Source organism: Myotis lucifugus, unplaced genomic scaffold (genome assembly GCF_000147115.1).
Source record: "Myotis lucifugus unplaced genomic scaffold, Myoluc2.0 scaffold_7, whole genome shotgun sequence".
NCBI classification, from domain to species: domain Eukaryota; kingdom Metazoa; phylum Chordata; class Mammalia; order Chiroptera; family Vespertilionidae; genus Myotis; species Myotis lucifugus.
The window spans coordinates 7,902,314-7,924,373 of NW_005871055.1; the positions used below are offsets into that span (position 1 = coordinate 7,902,314).

Genomic DNA, 22,060 nt, shown 5'->3' on the forward strand with positions numbered 1-22,060 from the left:
CACTTGATCAGGGGCAGGGCCAGCAGGCCAACCACCCATGGCCCTTCCCGGGCTCCTGGCCCCCAATTGGCCCCACCCACCTCATTGGGGCGGGGGCCACCAGCCAATTGTCCGTGGCCCTCCCCCCAGCCGTCCCAGCCCTGATTGGGCCCGATCAGGGTGGGCCAGCCGGCCTATCTCCCGCCATCACCTCCTTCCGACAGGCCCAGACCCGATACACCCCAGTTGGGGCTGGACCCCACCAGTGCACAAATTCATGCCCTGGGCCTCTAGTCTATCTAAGAAAAGCCTAAGTGACGGTTATGGTGGAACGACCAGAATGACCGGTCGCTATGATGCTCACTGACCACCAGGGGGCAGGGATCCACAGGGGGAGCGCTGCTCAGCCAGAAGCCGGGCTCACAGCTGGCAAGCGCAGCGGTGGTGGCGGGAGCCTCTCCCACCTCTATGTCAGCACTAAGGAGCAGCAAGCTGAGTGGTAAGGAGCAGTGAGCAGGTGAGCGGTAAGGCACGAGGGGTTCTGGACTGTGAGAGGGTGCAGGCCAGGCTGAGGGACCCCCACTCTCCTCCCCAGTGCACAAATTTTGTGCACCGGGCCTTTAGTATCCTATCTAATAATAGATAAACATGGTAATTGACCATACCGTCGCTACACCTCCCATTGGCTAATCAGCGTGATATGCAAATTAACCGCCAACAAAGATGGCGACTAATTTGCATACTGCAGGCAGGGCCGGCAGCACGTGAAGCTGCCCCGGGCCCCGGACCCCTGACCTGGTGAGGCGGGGCTGGCAGCGCACGACACTGCCCGCGGGACCTGGGCCCCGGATCCCTGACCCGGCGAGGGAGCAAAGCGGCGGAGAAGGGAGAGAGCCCAGGTGGCAGAAAAGGGAGGGAGTGAGGCAGCAGAGAAGGCGGGCTTCGCTCCCTTCTCTGCTTCCCTGCGGTCTCAGGAAGTCCTATTCTTGCAGGAATAGACCCGAGGAAGCCCTATTCTTGCAGGAATCTTCCTGCAAAGGGCCTCTAGTATGTATATAAAAGCCTAAGCGACCATTACAACCGAACGACCAGAACAACCAGTCGCTATGACACACACTGACCACAAGGGGGCAGATGCTCAACGCAGGAGCTGCCCCCTGATAGTCAGTGCACTCCCTCAGCCAACCTCCCACGGCCCCTCCCCCTGGCCGGCTAGCCCCCATTGGCTCCTGGTGCTAAGCCATTTGTAGAGACCTGCTTCTGGGTTGGGATTTCGTACATAGCAGAGTAGCTCTCTCACTGCGATCTATTGAAAGTCAGCCCTTGACACAAGGGTTTGTCTCACTCCAGTCCTCTCCCTTTCCCAGGGGCCACATGCCGCAGTGGCGGTGCGGCAGCAAGGGAGGGGGGTAGGGGGGGAGGTGGGAAACCATGCAGTGGCGGGGTGCCAACAGTGGCCTCAGCATCTGGCATCCATTCCTTCTGCGCCCAGCCCGGCGACTGTTGCCTCCTCTCTGACCCCACAGGTGCCCTTGGGCCTGGGCTGGGATGGGGAACGGGGTGTGGGTAGCAGCGGAAATGGTCCCTTTCCCAGGGGGGCTGAGGACTGGCTCCCTCCTTGGGGCTGGCGGCCAACCTCCCGTGGTCCCTTCCCCCCAATTTACTCAGAGTCCTCAGACTTGGCTGCTCAAGACTTTACAGAAGACTGGCAGCTAACCAATGCTAGCATAGCCAGAAACATGATTGAGGGAGTAATTTCCCCATCTTGCTTTTCTACCATCTGCTGGGCCTTAATTGTTAACTTCTTCAGCTGACCCCATGTTGGCACCTCGGTACCTTGTGTAGCCTTTGTCATCGTCCTTTTCTTTATTGCTGTCATTGGTGCAACTCTCAGTCTTTTGAGCGAAGGGACAAGGAGCTTCTCTGGGTCCATTGTGGTGACACACGTAATGCTCTGGCACCCAAATTGGTTGCGCTGCTCCTTCTGGAAAGATACAAACACAACTTCTGCCCCACATCATTGCTGGATCTGGTCCAAACCATTGTCCAGTTTGTGTATCTTACCACCAGGCTAACACCATGGAGGCTATTGTACAGGAGGCGCAATGCCTTTTGGCTGCTGTACGACCCTCTGCATCGCAATTCAAAAAATTTAAAGTATAAAGAGCATGACTGAGTTTGTTTTGAGGTGACACATAACATCCTTCTCCCCCTTTCTGTTTTAGTAATTGCATTTTAAGAGTATGATTGGCTCTTTCCACTATTGCTTGACCTTGAGGGTTGTAAGGGATACCAGTTTTATGACAAACTAGAGGCCTGATGCACAAAATTCTTGCAAGAGTAGGCCTTCCTTCCTCCGGCTACCGGCACCAGCTTCCCTCTGGCACCCAAGACCCAGGCTTCCCTCGCAGCCCTGGCTTCATCCGGAAGGTCGTCCAGAAGGACATCTGGTCTAATTAACATATTGTGCTTTTATTATAGGTTTGATATTGCTGACAAAAATGCTTAAAAGCAGAACTAGCCTATGTGGGTCCATTGTCTATTTTTAGCTCTAAGGAGGACCTAGTAGCGCAAAGGCGGCTAAGCAATGATTAATTACATGCTTGGCACTCTCCCGTTTGGGGAGTCGCAAAGATAAAGCGGGAGCAGGTATTTATATTAACATGTACCCATCTATGCTTACCAAATTCCAGTATGTGAGTAACATCCATTTGCCAGATTTGATTAGGTTTAAGACCCCTAGGATTAACCCCCAACGATTGTATAAGGCAAAGAATTACACACTGAAAGCACTGCTTAACAATTTGACAAGTTTGCTCCCGAGAAATACGGAATTGTTTGCATAAGGCAGCAGCATTTTGATGATGCAAAGCATGGGAGGACTGGGCAAGAGAAAATTGAGTAGCCTCTTGCATTACAGCAAGGAGGCAATCAATAGTGTCATTCCTATAGCTAACGGACCAGGGAGACCTGAATGAGATCGGATATGACCAATAAAGCAGGGAAATTGTCGTTCTCTAATGACTTTTTGAAGGTTGAAAAATAAATGAAAGAGTTACTCCGAATTAGTGTGCCCTATAGTAGCCGTTTCAATAATTTTGGCCATACTTACAACATAGGCACTATCACTATATAGGTTAATGCAGTGGTCGGCAAACTGCGGCTCACCAGCCACATGTGGCTCTTTGGCCCCTTGAGTGTGGCTCTTCCACAAAATACCACGTGCAAGTGCGCATGTACGGTGTGATTGAAACTTCGTGGCCCATGCACAGAAATCAGTATTTTGTGGAAGAGCCACACTCAAGGGGCCAAAGAGCCACATGTGGCTCGCGAGCCGCAGTTTGCCTACCACTGGGTTAATGGGCTCCATAGCAAAATCTGTCAAAGCATAAATAAGAGCTTATATTTCTACCCGTTGTGCTGAAATATAAGGGGTTTGAAGGACCTTTGCACCTCTGCTACAGTAGTATCCAGCCTTTCCAGAGCTGGATCCATCTGTAAAAATGGTTAATGCCTGAGGTATAGGTTATGACTTCGCTATCTTTGGGAAGGTAAAGGTAGTAACTGAGAAAAGGTAGGAAAGCAACTTAAAGATCGTTATAGTTTGAAGGTCCAGGGAGAATCCCTCTCTCTACTTTCAGTCTGTGGTCCCTGATTTGGGACTGCCTAGAGCAGCGGTTCTCAACCTCTGGGTCGCGACCCCTTTGGGGATCGAACAACCCTTTCACAGGGGTCGCCTAAGACCATCAGAAAACACATATATAATTACATATTATTTTTTGTGATTAATCACTATGCTTTAATTATGTTCAATTTTTAACAATGAAATTGGGGGTCACCACAACATGAGGAACTGTATTAAAGGGTTGCGGCATTAGGAAGGTTGAGAACCACTGGCCTAGAGCCCACTCCTGAAAGGGAATGGATGAATATAGCAGGGGAACTTAGACGGATAGTGGAAGGTTACCAGAGGCTTAATATTGTCGCAAAGGCTTGTCTCTCACCTGGAGACTACTTATTATGGAAGTATTATATTCGTGTTTGTTATTATATTGCCATTGGACCAGCCTATGTTCAAGGAGCAGTATTAGCTGCCGCATTAAAGGATATATTACTTGCTAGTCAGCAGAAAAAGAAAGGGGGCTGCTTTAACTGTGGCAAACTAAGGCATTTTGCTAAAAACAGCAATACAGAAGAGCTGGCCCGGCACATGTGGCGCCCAACGTGGAGTGCCACATGTGCTGGGCCAGCTCCGCCAAGGGTTCGGTGAGCCTAAGGGGGGGTGGCGAAGGATGTAGAAAAGACAAAGAGAATAAGCTGGGTCTAGGTCAGGGGTGGGCAAACTTTTTGACTCGAGGGCCACAATGGGTTCTTAAACTGGACTGGAGGGCCGGAACAAAAGCATGGATGGAGTGTTTGTGTGAACTAATATAAATTCAAAGTAAACATCATTACATAAAAGGGTACGGTCTTTTTTTTTTTTTAGTTTTATTCATTTCAAACGGGCCGGATCCGGCCCGCGGGCCGTAGTTTGCCCACGGCTGGTCTAGGTGGATCTTGCAGTGCCTGACTGAGGAGGCAAGCTGAGCCTTTATTTTATAGCCAGAGGTAAACAAGGTAGTGGTCACCATAGTTACAGTGTTCTTGTGAGTTTCACTTGTTTGGGCAGCACTTGCTGCATCTCCCTCAGCCCATTAGCTACCCAGTTAAGATCTAGGGAGCATCATAAGGTCAAGCCTAATTATGCTATGAGAGCTGTGCCCTCTAAACTGGGACTTTGTGGCTTTGCCAACAGGTCAGTCCAAGGCTTAACCCTATAGCTGCTCCCTACAATATAGGTCTTGGGAAATTTCTGAGCAAAATTAAGTATAGTCTCTCTTAAATTGCACAGTAGTTGCATTTTGGGAAAATTCAGTAACTGTTAAAACTGTACAAAAAAACACCTTGTAAAATGGAATTAGGTTCTAGGCTCTGATAATTATAAACAGATATTTCACCTACATAGCTATCCAGTAGGACAGCCAAAAGTCCATCCTAGAGGGAGAGAACAATTCTTTATTGTACTGATTGTCCCACACTCTGCAGGACTGTTAGCTTCTTGATCCAACCCCTCTATTAATAAGCTCCTCTACCCATCATTATTGTGATGGTCAGAAGCACCTCCTACAAAATTTCAAGACATTCCCTAAAAAGGAGTACCACCTCTGTTAGCAACCATTGATTTGCAGTGAAAAAAGAACTAATTATCTTGATTTTATTATCTCATCTTACCTCAAGAGTAAAACTCAGGACTAGCTTTATTTGTGAAAGCTTTTGAATATTTGGAACTTACTATTTGTTTGGGGTTTGTTAGTCCCCACCCAATTCTTCGAAGGATATTAGAGCTTTGTGTAGTTAAAAACTATTAGCACATGTAAATCAGACAAGTATGATTAATTTTATTTCTTCTCACTTAGAGTAATGTTTTATTTATAAATTAGTGACCCCCTGCACGGATTCATGCACATTGAAAGGAAATTAATTAGAAGGTGGCTGGCGGGGCAGGACTGGGTGAAAAGGGCCGGACATGCCCTAGAGCCAACCTCCCACGGTCCCTCCCTGGCTGGCTGCACCTGGGGTGGCGCCTTGGCTTGAAAGGCTTCTGCGGAGTGAGCAGGGTCCCTCGGCAGGTGGGGTCCCTCTGCCTGGCCTATGGGGATCAGTCGAATCCAGCTTTCCAACATCCCTTAAGGGGTCCAAAGTGCAAGAGGGCACTCTGCAAAGTTGCTGTCACACAGGGTGTAGAACACAAATGCAAGTGTGCAGTAAACCAGATTTGGGGTCCACAGTGCCCCAGCAACAACATAATCCCCTGCCGAAAGTGGAATTGTGCAGCCCCGCGAGGAATCGGGCTCCCTCCTCTCTGGTTTCAGGGTGTGTCACCCAAGAACTGCTGCTGCCAAGTCATTGCAGCTCGGCAGCTCCTGCATTGAGTGTCTGCCCTCTGATGGTCAGTGCGCATCCTAGTGACTGGTCGGATGGTCGGACACTTAGCATATTAGCCTTTTATATATATAGATATGTTAAGGCCCTTTCCTTTGGTAGGGCAAATGGGGTAGCAGTCCAGTGCCCTTCATGTAGGTTGGGATTTCTTTAGCGTACTCTATACTGATGATAGTCACAATTGAATTTTGAAATTTCTGTCTTTAACAATATCTCAAGAGGCCTATACAAGAAGTAAACAGTGCTGCTATCTCTTAGTTGCCCACACAGATTACCCAGCTTGCACACTTCTAGAAATGGCCCAGTATACACACATACAGTAATCAGCATGATTGGGGAAAGAGATAGGAATTATTGTTATTGGTAATAGTGTTGTATGCAGTTATGTGCCACCTAATGATATTTTGGTCAATGACAGACTGCATGTATGGCAGTGGTCCCAATAATATGGTAATGGAGCTGAAAAATTATTATCTCCTAGTGAAGCCTTAGCTATCATGAGGTTGTAGCACAATGCATCACTCACGTGTTTGTAGTGATCTTGGTGTAAACAAACCTATTGCACTGTACAGTACATAATACTTGATAATGATAATAAGTGACTATGTTACTGATTTAGGTATTTACTATGCTTTTTATTGTTATTCTAGAGTGTACTCTTTCTACTTATTAAAAAGAAAAGTTTGCTATAAAACAGTATGCCCTGTTACTCTACCAGCAGCCTAATACAGCTCATGTTTACAATGTCTCTTGATTGCATCATTTTGTCTTGTGCTTCATTTAATCACCAATAGTTTTATACAGTAACATGCTGTACAGGCTGATCGCCTAGGAGCAATAGGCTGTACCATATAACCTAAGTATGTCATAGGCTATACCAGTGATGGCGAACCTATGACACGCGTGTCAGAGGTGACATGTGAACTCATTTTTTTGGTTGATTTTTCTTTGTTAAATGGCATTTAAATATATAAAATAAATATCAAAAATATAAGTCTTTGTTTTACTATGGTTGCAAATATCAAAAAATTTCTATATGTGACACGGCACCAGAGTTAAGTTAGGGTTTTTCAAAATGCTAACACGCCGAGCTCAAAAGGTTCACCATCACTGGGCTATACCATTTAGATTTGTGTAAGCACACTCTAAGATGTTCGCACAGTGACGAAATCACCTAACAATGCATTTCTCAGAACATATCCCCATTGTTGAGCAGTGCATAACTGTACCACAGAGTTGTTGGGAAGATTATCAGATAATATCTGTATAGCTTGTAGCATAATGCCTGGAACATAATAAGCACAATAACTATTGTTTTTTCATTTTAAATTTGAGGAAAACTAGATTAGTGACTTAAATATCAAATCTTTTGACTCTACTGCCTCATTTAATCTAAAAGCATAACTGTGAGGGTTAACATGGAATGAGAACAGTGACATGCAGTAGCAGTTGAGAGAAGTACTTTATTAACTGACATTACTTAAAATTGCTAGTGCATGGTGATGATAAAAAGTTGACTGAAGTTGGTTGTTAACTCTGTTGTTATTGCTGGAATATTTCTGGGTAGGAACACTATATTGTGTCAGGTAGAACAAATTCAGTTCCACTCCACTCTTAGTGAATGTGATCTAGGATAACTTATTTGGGCTCTTCGCAGCCTCCTTTCTTCTTTCATACAGTTGGATAACTCAGAGAAAAGCTGGAGGATAGGTCACAGGTCATTCATGGTGGACATTTTCACAGCCTCACAAAGAAGTAGAAAAAAATAAGTAAATGTGAGACCTTAACAATTAGCCTAGAACAATCTGGAGTCATTTACTATAGAGAAATGTATTTTTATACCACTCACTTCCTGCTGAGACTTGCAACCTTACCTACCTTTGGATTCGCTCTCCTGCTACGTAAGAGCTGGCATTTCCCAAGGATTCTTCCTCTACCCTTTCTCCATACAGTCACTTTTAACTGCCACTGCTGTGCTAGTCAGTAAGCTATTCCTATAACTTAATAGAAAATTTTAGTCATGCTAACTAGTTAAAAATTACAATTTAAAAAAATTTTTAAATGCAAGATCTGTGTTAGCATTTAACAAATAACTTGGAACTTCGTGTTATAAAAATTCAGTTAAAACTCGACAGTCCTTGATTGCTGTCTTACATCGTAGTTGGCAATATTATATAAAAACTGGATAGAGTCCAGAAAATTATAGACATTCACTGGAGAACCAGTTAAAAAAAACTAAGAATGTTTTCCCCTTGGAAAATTTTCTTTTGCTTTATTTTTTATTAAATTTATTGGGGTGACATTGTTTAATAAAATTATATAGGTTTCAAGTGTACAATTATATGCTACATCATCTGTAGATTATTTAACTTTGATAAGAGTCTTAGAGTCAGTTGTGTTCAAATAGATGAAATTTCATTTAAGGACTGTAATGATCATTTGTTGTGAATCAAAGTGAGTACTAAAAAGGAAATAGGTTGAAATTATAGAAAGAAAATTCAGGTAGAAATAAGGTTGAAAATCTTGAGTGATTAAATACTGAAATAAAATGCCAAGGGAGATGGAAGATTAACAGATTGATGAATTAGTAGTCCTAGGTAAGTAGCACATTGAGTTTAGAAGCAGAGATCCAGACAGTATGCCCTCTTGGAGTTCCTTTCAGCACCCTACTTTTATCTTTGGTGTATTATACCAGCAGTCGCCAACCGGTGGCCCACAGACCACTGGTGGTCCATGAGATCCAAAAGGTTGGCGACCACTGTATTATACAATACTAGAGGCCAGGTGCATGAAATTTGTGCACTTGGGGGGGGGGGTCCCTTCGCCTGGCCTGCACCCTCTCGTAGTCCGGGAGGTCTCGGGGATGTCCGCAGAGATGAGAGAGGCTCCTTCCACCGCCGCTGCATAGCCAGCCATGAGCCCAGCTTCTGGCTGAGCGGCGTTCCCCCTGTGGGAACACACTGACCACCAGGGGGGCAGCTCTTGCGTTGAGCGTCTGCCCCCTAGTGGTCAGTGCACATCATAGCAACTGGTCGTTCCACCATTCATGTCAGTTTGCATATTAGTCTTTTATTATATAGGATTACTTTTAGATTGTAAGGTGAGTTTTAATAAAAACTCAGCTTTAGGAGCTTAAAGCTAATAAAAGGCAAAGGGATTTTTTAAAAAAGATTATAAAAGTTAAGATCTTGCTTAAAAAGGTATTTTAATATTCAGAAAAACTTGAATAACCTCTCGCTTTGTTCTTTCCTTGCATTTAAGAGGATTATGGGGTATGCAATACATATATTTTTGTGCAAATTTTTCTAGGGCCAAGTCACAGAGAACATCTGTAACAGTATAGATTCCTTAGATTAGATCATCACAGTATCTTTTACAAAAGTACTAATTTGTACTCATTTTGTTTGTTTTAGACACCTAGTGACAATGGTTCTAAAATCCAAAGCTTTATTTTAGAATGGGATGAGGTAAGTAAATTGAATCTTTAAATTAGGCTAAAATTATGTGCATATCCTCAGGCAGAAATAACTTTTGTTTAATAGTTAAGTTTTTCCTCTTTTAAAAACAATGTGAATGGTTTCATGTGGAACATGAGCGAACTGACAGTATTCTTAGAAAATATTACTGACTGGACCTCCCTATGTTTTGTTTTGTTTTGTTTTGTTTTGTTTTGTTTGTTTTGTTTTTAACAAAACCACCATTAAGCTGTTATTTGGGTAATTACCTTGATTAAAAAAGATTACTTTTTTACATTAGCTTTAAAGGCTAATAGTCATTGTTTATGCCTGTTTTTACAAATTACCACAAACCTGGTGGTTTAAAACAATACACATTTATTCTCTTATAGTTCTGGAAGCTAGAAATTTTGTTTGTTTGTTTTTATCCTCTACTGAGGATATGTTTATTGATTGTTGTTGGGGGTGGAGAAACATCCATTGACCAGGGATTGAACCCATAACCTTTTGGCATACAGGATGACACTCTGAACACCTGGCCAGGGCATGGAAACCAGAAATTTAAAATGGGTTTCATTGAGCCAAAAACAAGGTATCACAATGGCCATGCTTCCTCCAGAAACTCTAGAGGAGAATAATCTATTGCTTAGCCTTTTCCAGCTTTTGGAGTTCTCCTCATTACTTGGTTAATGGCCACATTAAATGCCTTTTCTCCTCCTGCTCCCATTATCACATTGCCTTTTACCTCTTCTGTCTTCAAGTCCTTCTCTGCCTCCCTCTAAAAAGAATACTTGTAATTCCATTTAGGGCTTATCCAGATAACCAGGATAATCTCTCCATCTCAAGAGCCTTAATTTAATCACATCTGTACAGTCCCTGTTGCCATATAAGGTAACATTCACAGGTCCCAGGTAGTATTAGGACCTGGATATCTTGGCGGCCATTATTCAGCCTACCACAGCAAGATTACTGGGCTTTATTGTTTAGTACTCTGTTTTACTATCATTTATCATGTTTTCTCATACCCTGCTGCTTACACAACAGCTAAAATAGGAAGGACTAAAGAGAGTAAAAGAAATTCCTTTGGTAATTTGGAAATTCAGCAGTAATGAGGACCAATCAAGTGGGTTTTATTCCAAAAGTTCTAAGAGAATTCAAAATTAGGAAACCTATTACTATATGATAGTAATTTAGAAGAAAAACTATAGCATCTTGACAAATTATGAAAAGGTATTTGATAAAAATTTAGCACCCATTTCAGTTAAAATTCAAAACAAATTAGGACTTGAAAGGTAATTCCTTATTTGATAGTTATTTTTGTATTAAGTAAAATACCATCACTAAACAATGAAAACATTCTGGTTACAGCAGAAACAAGTGAAAGTTGCCAGTTATCCTCACCTTTATTTAACATTATTCAGGAAGTTATAGTTAATGCAGTAAGATTTGGAACAAGACAAGAAGTATAGCCATGATGGCTAGCCTGGGGAGCAAAATTATCATTATTTAGAGATGATATGATTTTCTATTTAGACAACTCAGTAGAATTAACTATAAATGCTATTAAAACTAACAAGAGTTCAGTAAAGCAGACTGACAAAGACTAAAGGTTTTCTTTGAAGCAGAAGTTACTCTAACCACCCTTTACCTCTATTGACAAAATAAGTAAAAATGGTTGGAGAATGAGAACCTAGTCCTTTTTATGTAGCACCCTAAATTTCTAAAACTCTTTAGTTGTCCTGACCTGCAGACTTTTCTCTTTCCCTTATACTCCTTTTTCTTTTCTGCTTGTACTCTTTCATTGTTAAATCTAAGCAGTAGCAGCTCCAAAATCTTTATTGTAAAAAAGCTTAGTAGCTATCTAGGTGGAGGTCTGGAGATGTATATGGACATTTTCTTAAAACTCTGCATAGAACTTTTCATAACTGAGGAACACCACCAGTGGTGCATATCAAAGATGACCATTGCCACCACTGCCAATCCCCCCCCCCTTGAGATTATGGGTTCCATACCTGGAAAGAGTTTCTTTTATTAAAGCCAGAGGTTTAGTATCAGCTAAAACAGGCACTTAGTTCAAGAAGTTATACAAAGATACCTATTCTCCAATTTTTGAATTCTGCATTTAACAAAGAGTAACTATCATATAAAAGATCTATGTAATCTCATCATTCTCTTGAGATCCGTGACATGCATGTAATTAAGATGACTTTTGGCCTTGCCAGTTTGGCTCAGTAGATAGAACGTTGGCCCTTAGACTGAAGGGTCAAGGATCCGATTCCAATCAAGGGCATGTACCTCAGTTGCAGGCTCAATCCCCGGCCCTGATCAGGGCGCAGGCGGGAGACAACCTATTGATGTGTCTCTCTCGCATCATTGTTTCTCTGCCTCTCCCCCTTCTTCCACTCTCTCTAAAAATCAGTGGGAAAATGTCCTCGGGTAAGGATTAACAACAACAACAAAAAATGTATGATAGTTAATATGTTACTATCAAGTAGGAATTGATGTGGATTTATCTTTTTACAATAATGTACCTGACATGTAATAATTAACCATTTCTTTTAGGGAAAAGGAAATGGAGAATTTTGTCAGTGTTACATGGGCTCACAGAAGCAATTTAAAATTACTAAACTATCACCAGCAATGGGATGTAAATTTAGACTATCAGCCAAAAATGAGTATGGCACAAGGTAAAATACACTTTAATGTAGATATTTTCACTTATCCAGTCAACTTTATTTGTGTAAATTATTTACAGTCCAAATTATCTGCTAAAATTCTGCTTTGTTATCATTTTATTGCTATAGTTGTATTAAAAGCTATAAGATAATGTGTTAGTTGCATAAACTGCAGTTTTAAAAGAATGCTAATTTATTTTTAGGTGTTTGACTTGGTTACTGTAAAGATATCAAATTCAAGATATATTATTTAAGTTATAATTAGTTACCAGAAATGTCATTTATCCAAAGTTAATTCTTTATAAAAATAACTTTTTCTCATTTCTTCTTAAACAAATTTCATTTGTTTCAACAGTGGTTTTAGTGAAGAAGTTTTATATTACACCTCAGGCTGTGCCCCTTCTATGCCAGCAAGTCCTATATTAACTAAGGCTGGTGTTACTTGGTTATCCTTACTATGGCGTAAACCCTCAGGAACACCATCAGATGAAGGAATTTCTTACATTTTAGAGATGGAAGATGAAACTTCAGTGAGTATGAATATGTATTTTAAATGGGATATTTAAAACATTTCAGTGTGGTATTAATCCTAATACTGTACATATTGCTACAATAGTTAGATCCTTCCCCAAATCTTTTGAATCCTTAGTTGGTTATATTTTGGAGGTATTGAGAGTGAAGGAGAACTCAGCCTTTATTTTTCTTGATGTGTAGGAATGAGTTTTGTTTTTTATGTTTTTGTATGTATGTTTGTGCCTGGGAATAACATCAAGAGTATGTCAAATATATATGTTTTGGGGGAAATAAAGAGAAGGGAAAATCACCCAGCCTTCTAAACTAAGCAACTCTAAAAGATAAGGAAATACTATGTCTGCCTTCTCCAACTGTGTTTATACACTGCTTTCCCAAGTGCCATGGGGGACTTAAAGAACCTCACATGAGATTCTATAGTACAACCTAAATCTAGTTACTACTGGCTCATTTTCTGTGAACTGGAATCAAGCTGAATAAAAGTTAGGCTGTCCTGTATTAGTTCTATATAGTTCCATAGCTTTTTAGAGCTACTTTGAAACAATATGAATAAAAAATAGCATTGGTTTACTCCTAGGTATAAATCCAGGAGAATTGAAAACACATGTTCGTACAAAAATTTCTACATGAATTTTCATAGCAGCATCATTCATAATAGTCAAAAAGTAGAAACAACCCAAATGTCCATCAACTGCTGAATGGATAAACAAAATGTGATATAGCTATACAATGGAATATCATTCGGCCATATAAAGGAATGAAGTACTGACACATGCCACAACATAAGTGAATCTTGAAAACATTGTACTAAGTCAAAGAATTCTGTCACAAAAGATCTCATATTATGTTATTTAATTTGATGGATATAGGCAAATCGGTAAAGACAGAAAGTATATTAGTAGATGAGAAAAGAGGGGAAGTGACTACTAACCAAAAAATTAAGTACAGGCTCTATTCTGGAATTAGGTATTAAGTGATGGTTGTAAGTGAGGTATTGAGTGACTCACAACCTTGTGAATATACTATAAACCATTGAATTTCATACTTTAAAATGGGAATTTTTTGGTACATGTATTATAGCTCAAATTTTTAAAACATTAAAAATAGCATTGGAAAATTAATGAAGCATTGTCACTGGGGCTATAAAGAGCAATCCCAAACCTAAATGACATTCCTACCTGCCAGGACAACCAACCGTCATTTATTCATCTAAACACAACTATGTGTTCAGGGCAACTTAAATACATAGTTATAGTTGTGTTTAGCTCTTAGAACATCTGTCTGGGAAATTTCTGTTCTAGAGATAAAGTTACTGATAGTCAAATTACCATTGCCTCTCACTCTTCCCTCAACACAAAAATCTTCTCTTGGATACTCTTTTTACTGAGAATAAGTGTTCTCCTTCATCCTTCTACATTTGTTAGTAGCATTTCTGGATCTGTCCACTCAAGTTAGAAACATCAATGTGAGAATTACACTAAACAGCATTGATCACATAGCACATAGGTGAAGATAAAGAAAACCTGGGTCTTTTCACATAATCATTATTCCCCATATTTCTGCTGTTAGACATCTAATGAAGTTTTGTTTTTTTCCCCTTTCCAGGGATATGGTTTTAAGCCTAAATATGATGGAGAAGATCTTACTTACACAGTGAAAAATCTCAGACGTAGTACAAAGTATAAATTTAAGGTAAGCTTAGGAAACTCCCTAAAAGATTTATTTGTTGTTCTTGTTATTCCTTGGTTTTAAAGCCAAGTGTGTACTTCACTCCTTTGGTTTTAAAATCTTAAATAATTTTGGCCTTTTCTAATGTGCTTTGTTTTACTTTCTTACTATATAATAGTGCTCCTCAAACATTATGTACAGTAGTCCCATCTCTCTTATCTGCAGTTTTACTTTCCATGGTTTCAGTTACTGATGACAACAGAAATCTGAAAGTAGTAAATGGGAATCTCCAGAAGTAAATAATTAATAAACTTTAAATTGCGCACTATTCTTAGTATCATGATGATACTAAAATTGAAAAAAGAAATTCATGCTAGTTTTACTGTCACACCTTAGACAGTGGAAGTTACAGACACAGTGTGTGAAGACATGAACAGAAAACGTGTTCCACTTGTTGGCAACATGTTGTGCCAGAAAGTATGGAGCTTATTAGGAGACTTGAGCAAGGGATCCTCTGAAACAAGTGACCACAGTCACACAACTTTTATTACAGTATCCTATCTAATAATAGACAAACATGGTAATTGACCGTACTTTCGCTACGCCTCTCATTGGCTAATCAGCGTGATATGCAAATTAACCCAACCAAGATGGCAGCCGGCAGCCACGCAGCTGAAGCAAGCAGGAGGCTTGCTTGCTCCAGTGATGGAGGAAGCCAAGGTTCCCCGCCTGCTGCGGCCTGGCTCTGAGCTCCGAAAGCAACAAAGTTTCAATTATAGAAGGTAAATAAATCCCAGAATAAAAAAAAGAAAAGAAAAAAAGGAGAGGCTGGGAGCTTCAGTCGCCAGCCAGCCTGAAAACGGCCCTCAGCCCCTTCACCCAGACTGGCCAGGCACCCCAGTGGGGACCCCCACCCTAAAGGGGGTGTGGCCAGCCTGAAAACAGCCATCAGCCCCTCATCCAGGCTGGCCAGGCACCCCAATGGGGACCCGCACCCTGAAGGGGGTGTGACCAGCTGCAAACAGCCATCAGCCCCTCACCCAGGCTGGCCAGGCACCCAAGCGGGACACCCACCCTGATCTGGGACACCCTTCAGGGCAAACCAGCCAGCCCCCACCTGTGCACCAGGCCTCTATCCTATATAGTAAAAGGGTAATATGCAGACTGACTCTAACAGCAGAAAAACTGGGAATGACTGGTCACTATGACACACACTGACCACCAGAGGGCAGACGCTCAATGCAGGAGCTGCCCTCTGGTGGTCAGTGCGCTCCCACATGGGGGAGCTCTGCTCAGCCACAAGCCAGGCTGATGGCTGCCAGTACAGAGGTGGTGGTGGGAGCCTCTCCTGCCTCCTCAGCAGCGCTAAAGATGTCCTACTGCAGCTTAGGTATGCTCCCCGCTGGCAAGTGGACATCTCCCGAGGGCTGCCGGGCTGCCAGAGGGAGGTCTGATTGCCAGTTTAGGCCCAATCCCCTGGGGAGCAGGCCTAAGCCAGCAAGTGGTCATCCCCCGAGGGGTCCCAGACTGCGAGAGGGCACAGGCCGGGCTGAGGGACACCCCCCCCCCCCAGTGCACAAATTTTTGTGCACCGGGCCTCTAGTGTTGTTATAATGTTCTATTTTTATTAGTTGTTTTAATAACACTTGCTTACTGTGCCTAATTTATAAGTTAAACTTTATCATAGTTATGTATGTAAAGAACATAGTACATATAGGATTCAGTAATACCCCAATTTCAGTCATCTACAGGCATCTACTGGGGGTCTTGGAACTTATCCCCCACAGGTAAGGGGGACTACTATATTTAAATTCAAAACAGTTTTAATGTTTTATGGAACTCTTATTTGTAAATGTGAACAAATATCTTTCAAAATGTGCCCAAGTTGTGTTTAATATATTTACTTATTGGATCAAACGCTTCCCCCTTTCCCTTATACTCTTCCCTATTCAGGGTGCTTGAGTTCCTACTGGGCAAATGCTACTGCCTCCACTCCTGTCCACACATACTTGCCTTGTTTAGTCCATCTGTTGATTTTGGACTGAATTATTTTGGACTGAATTATTTTGGAAGAAAGGCAGAGAAGACTGCATGTTATTCTTGCTTACTGAGGCATGGAGACCCTACATATTATTCTTGCTCACTTGAGACAGTAGCAAGCTTTGAAAAGTATTGGATATATTTTACCTCTGACTTGGTCCATGATGTATATCACTATTTCTTGGCAGACAGTGATTGCATTAACATACCAGTTAATATAAGCCAGCCTACATTTTTGTGCAGAAGTTTACACAAAAATATACCAGGATACTATTAGTTGATAAACTCAGCATTTGAGTTTTTCTGTAGGTCTTGTTTAATCAAACATCCTATCTAATAATAGCCAAACATGGTAATTGACCATACCTTAGCTACGCCTCCCTTTGGCTAATCAGCAAGATATGCAAATTAACCACCAACAAAGATAGCGGCTAATTTGCATACTGCAGGCAGGGCGGGACAGCACGAGCCGCCAGCGCCAGCCGCCATCCAGGCCCCTGTGGGCAACGCGAGAAGCCGCTTGCCTGCCCCGCAAGCCCCAGGAGCCGCCTGCCTGCCGCCCGGGACCTGATCCCTTCCCGGGCCGCAGGCACGCTGGCCCCACAAGCTCCAGGAGCTGTCAGATATGGCAGTAACTCTATCAATAAGCACTCTGAAAGTCAGTGGCATAAATGCACCAATTAAAAGACAGATTATGAGGGTGAATCAAAAACAAAACCCACTTTAAATATAAAGACACACATAGATTAAAAGTAAATGAATTAAGCTGCAGCCTGTTTTGCTCAGTGGATAGAGCATTAGCCCTTGGACTGAAGGGTCCCAGGTTAGATTCCAGTCAAGGGCATGTACCTCAGTTGCTGGCTTGATCCCCAGTCCCTATCAGAGCATGTGCAGGAGGCAACCAATCAATGTGTCTCACCCTTTCCCTTCACTCTCTCTAAAATTCAATGGAAAAATATCCTTGGGTGAAGATTAACAAAAACAAAGTAAATGGATTAAGTAACATTAAAGATTATAAGAAAAATATATTCCAAATTTTGTTAGTTGTATAATGGTTATGTTTAAATTATTAACACCTAAGAAATTTGGTGAAGAGTACATATAATATGCTGTAGTATTTTATAGTTTTTTTTACATGTATGAGATTATTTCAAATTAAAATATTAAAAAATTAAAAATTAATAAAATATTAATTGAAATGTATCTGCATTACATGAAAAATCTCCTAATTGATTCTAGCATAATTTATTAAATTGTGCTAAAATTTACAAGGGTTCAATTAAAAAATATCTTAATTCTAAATGATATAATAGAAAATATATAATAGTGCAGTTATAAGCACTTATCTGAAAATAAAAATTTAAAGAAGTGAATTTAAAGAAGGGATTAGCCAAAGAAAATATATGGACAACCCATGGATATAGACAACAGTATGGTGATGGCCAGAGAGAAGTGGGGGGCAAGAGCTGGGTAGAGGGGGCAAAAGGGGGGAAATAGGGACATCCTATATAATAATAATAATAATAATAATAATAATAATAATAATAATAATAAAAGACTAATATGCAAATTGACTGAACGGCAGAATGGCCGGTTGCTATGATGCGCACTGGCCACCAGGGGGCAGACGCTCAGTGCAGGAGCTGCCCCCTGGTGGTCAGTGCACTTCTATATGGGGAGTGCCACTCAGCCAGAAGCTGGCTCATAGCTGGCCAGCGCAGAGGTGGTGGCAGAAGCCTCTCCCACCTCCGTGGCAGCACTAAGAATGTCCAACTAACGGTTTAGGCCCGATCCCTTGGGAGCCTAAGCCTTTAGTCGGACATCCCCCGAGGGCTCCCTGGCTGCCAGAAGGATGTCTGACTGCAAGCTTAGGCCTGATCCCCCAGGGAGTGGGCCTAAGTCAACAGGTGGACATCCCCCAAGGGGTCCTGGACTGCAAATGGGCGCAGGCCGGGCTGAGGGATCCCCCCCCCCCCCCCAGTGCACAAATTTTTGTGCACCGGGCCTCTAGTTTCAAATAAATGATAAAAGCCACGCCACTATAAATTGTTTTAACTTTCAAAGATCTAAAATAAGTTTATTACTCCTTAAGAACCTTAGAAAGAACATTTTAATTATAATGGTAACTTTGATTATGCAGGGCATAATTATATCTGTTATACTGTGCTTTATATATTAGTTTCATTTTCAGAACTTCTAGTAAGCAAATCACCAATTTATATTCAAAACTGTTTCACTATGGCAGTCACTCTCAAATTGCAGGATATACAAATCCGAGATCTAGAACAGTAGTTCTCAAAGTGTTATCATCAAACCATACTATCAACATCACTTGGGAATTGTTAGAAATATTAATTCACTGGCCCCAACCCAGATTTATTCAATCGGAAATTCTGGGGGTAAAGCCTAGCAATCTGTATCTCAGAAAGCCCTCCAAATGATCCTGATGCTTACTGAAATTTGAGAACCACAGATCTAGAGCAGAAAAAAAAATGTTAGGATAGAGAAAATGATGACTGTATAAAGTTTTCTAGAAGCCCAGACATTTATTTTGAATCTACCATGTACTGGGTACCAGCTGAGAGGGTTTAAATTATTAAATATTACTGCAATGTCTGTCTTTCTTTTCTGACGTGGCATTGCAGACTCCTCTTTCAAGGAAACATATTAAAACAAAATCTTAACTTAGAAATCTTAGAATACTAAGCAAAAGCAATAAAAATATAATACAGGATGTAATGACTAGATAGTATGTTATTTTTTTAAAGAAACAATAAGGATATGAATTACATAAAATTCTAAAATGACTAAGTTTTCCAAATGCTAGAGTTCTCGATTCGATACTAAGGACAGTCCTAGGACATGCAAAATACTAAAACAAAATTAGAACAATAAAAGAATTTAAAGGATAAAATAAAAATGAAAGTAAAGATTTAAAGCATAAGAAAGCAGTCATTTCTTAAAATAAAGCAAACAATGCTAATTTCATCAAATGGTTCACTGGAAGCTGAGCCAAGACCTGAAAAGAAGAAGAATTAAAGGCTTCAGAGGCTAGTAGCCAGTTCCTGTGATTCTGAGCCACTAGAAAGCTGATGCCTTGTTTCCTGAAAAATAGTTTTTCAAGTAACAAGGCTTCTATAGTCCAAGGCAGCGGTTCTTGACCTGTGGGTCGCGACCCCTTTGGGGGTCGAACGACCCTTTCACAGGGGTCGCCTAAGACCATCGGAAAACATATATATAATCACATATTGTTTTTGTGATTAATCACTATGCTTTAATTATGTTCAATTTGTAACAATGAAATTGGGGGTCATCACACATGAGAAACTGTATTAAAGGGTTGCAGCATTAGGAAGGTTTAGAACCACTGGTCTAAGGGCTGAGAGTCCTTAGATACTTTCACTTTTACTTGTTACCTGTTTTTTTGAGGCCTTTCATCAATGAAGAAAAGCAAAACAGTACCTGGATCTGTTAACTTCTCTGAAGTTATGTACTTATATATCAGCATCTATGACAGTACATAGTCATGTTCCCTTGAAATGTACTTACAGTGGGGCCTTGACTTACGAGTTTAATTCGTTCCATGACGGAGCTCATCACTCAAATTACTCGTATGTCAAATCATTAAAGTGAACGAGTGAGACACGTGATGCTGGGCTGATGTTGTGGCCTTCACTGTGACGTTCGCTGCACCAACTAGCGGTGGGGTATCTGAAGCTGGCTCATAACCCGAATTTTAGCTCGCAAGTCAAAGCAAAAAAATCGGCCGAGAGACGGCTAGTATCTCGAAAAACTCGTTAGTCGGGACACTCGTAAGTCAAGGCCCCACTGTATAAATCAGCATCTATGACAGTACATAGTCATCTTCCCTTCCTTTTTTCTCATCTTGTCTGCCTTCCTTTCTCCTCTGTCATTTCTGTCTTTAAGAATACTAAATCTCCAAACCTGTTGTGTATTGCTTTCAGGCTATTCTCTTGCCTTCTAATCCAAGTTCTATTTTATAGCTAGATTTACCTTTCTGAAACAGCTTTCCCTCTGAAAACCATTTTCCTTAGTTTGACATAGGTGTTGTTGTTGTTTTATTATTCTGACCAATTCAGTTTTTTAAATGTACTGCTTTTTATTCCTTACATAAACAGGCTACCTTACTAGATTGATTACTCATTTTTTCCTGAGCAGAGCTCACTATTTTGCTGTTCACTTCTGCTCTTATACTCAGGGTTTTCTGTTCTGTCTTACCCAATAGTAGATTTCTTTAAATCCTCGTCGATAGTCCCCTTTCACTGCTGCCCCATATTACTTACATTTGCCTTTTAAAGGATTCCTGAATCATTTTTTAAGCCATAGTCATCTTTTTGTGTGTGTAATTCTTTTGATATGCATATTGCCTGTCTTTTGCATAAAGATTCTAATTAAGGTAAGGTGTGCACCACACCTAGAATTTTTAGCACCATGCTCCCTCTATGGTGGCCACTAAATGAATGTTTTGATTATTTGTAAAATTGGGATGGGCTGAGATAACCTTATAGCTTTACTAGAGGCCCGGTGCACGAATTCGTGCATGGTGGGGTCCAGCCACCTGCCCTAATCAGGGGCAGGACCAGCTTGGGGGAGAGGCCATGGGAGGTTGAGGGGAACCCATTGGGGCCCCGATTGGGCTGGTTGGCCACCGCCGTGCATGTTATAGCGACCAGTCATTCCATCATTCCGGTCACTTGGCTTTTATATATAGAGATACATTTATGACCAACTGAAGTAAAAGGAGTCAATGATGAAATATTATATACCTTTAAAAACATAATTAGTGAATCTTTATGGTCTTTAGGAAATCTGTTTTTTTTTTCTTTTTTCTTTTTAATCTTCACATGAAGATACATTCTTATTGATTTCCGAGAGGCGGGGGGGGGAGAGAGAGAGAGAGAGACAGAGACAGAGACAGAGACAGAGAGACAGACATACATCAACCAGTTGCCTTCCATACACATCCCAACTGGGGATCGAACTCAAAGCCTGGATATGCGCCCTGACTGGGAATTGAACCCGTGACCTTTGGGTATATGAGGTGACACTTCAACCAACTGAGCCACATCGTCCAGGGCCTGTTCTTATTATTAAAGTTTTCTGTAGTTATTAGGTTTTAGTAGACACTCTGTACCATATTGGGAAGTGTTTTGATCCCCTTTGTAGTCTAATTTGTATAGCAGCAGAATGAAGAGACATCCTGAAAATCTATCTGAATAGTCCTTTGGGACGACTGAGGAAACCTGAGCAAAATTGAGCAATTAGACTAAATTTTACTGAGTTCTCATGGGCTGCATGAGTTATTTGGGGTAGATTTATTTAGATCCTCATCTATAGTGTCATGGCATGTCATAATGGTCCCTGTCTATGAATCACTCAATAATTATTGAGCATTTACTCTATGATAAGCACTGTTCTAAAAACTAGGAATACAACAGTGATCAAAATAACTAATATTCTAGTGGAGGCAATAGAAAGTCAAACAAATATCAGATAGTTATAAGTTAACTAAAATAGAGTGACATGGCAATTACTTGGGTAGTCAAGGAAGTCTTCTCAGAAATGACATTTGAACATATACAAATAGAAAGAAGGAGGTAGCATGCCAAGATCAGAAAGAACATTCCAGACAGGGGGAATAATTACTAATGCAAAAGGTCCTAAAGTGGAGATAGTCAGGGGTGAAATCACATAGGCCAGTGGTCGGCA

At 41.2% G+C, this 22,060-nt stretch overlaps 1 protein-coding gene across 4 annotated transcripts in view; it reads left to right on the forward strand.

Annotated features, from left to right (window-relative positions):
• FNDC3A (fibronectin type III domain containing 3A) overlaps positions 1 to 22,060 on the forward strand; it is a 205,661-nt gene that overhangs the window by 160,478 nt on the left and 23,123 nt on the right. For all 4 annotated transcript variants that reach the window (XM_006083537.3, XM_006083535.3, XM_006083536.3 and 1 more), the window contains 4 exons: positions 9,375 to 9,428; positions 11,979 to 12,103; positions 12,447 to 12,621; positions 14,228 to 14,314. In XM_006083537.3, coding sequence (XP_006083599.1) covers positions 9,375 to 9,428; positions 11,979 to 12,103; positions 12,447 to 12,621; positions 14,228 to 14,314 — 441 coding nt within the window. The remainder of the gene's footprint in view (positions 1 to 9,374; positions 9,429 to 11,978; positions 12,104 to 12,446; positions 12,622 to 14,227; positions 14,315 to 22,060) is intronic.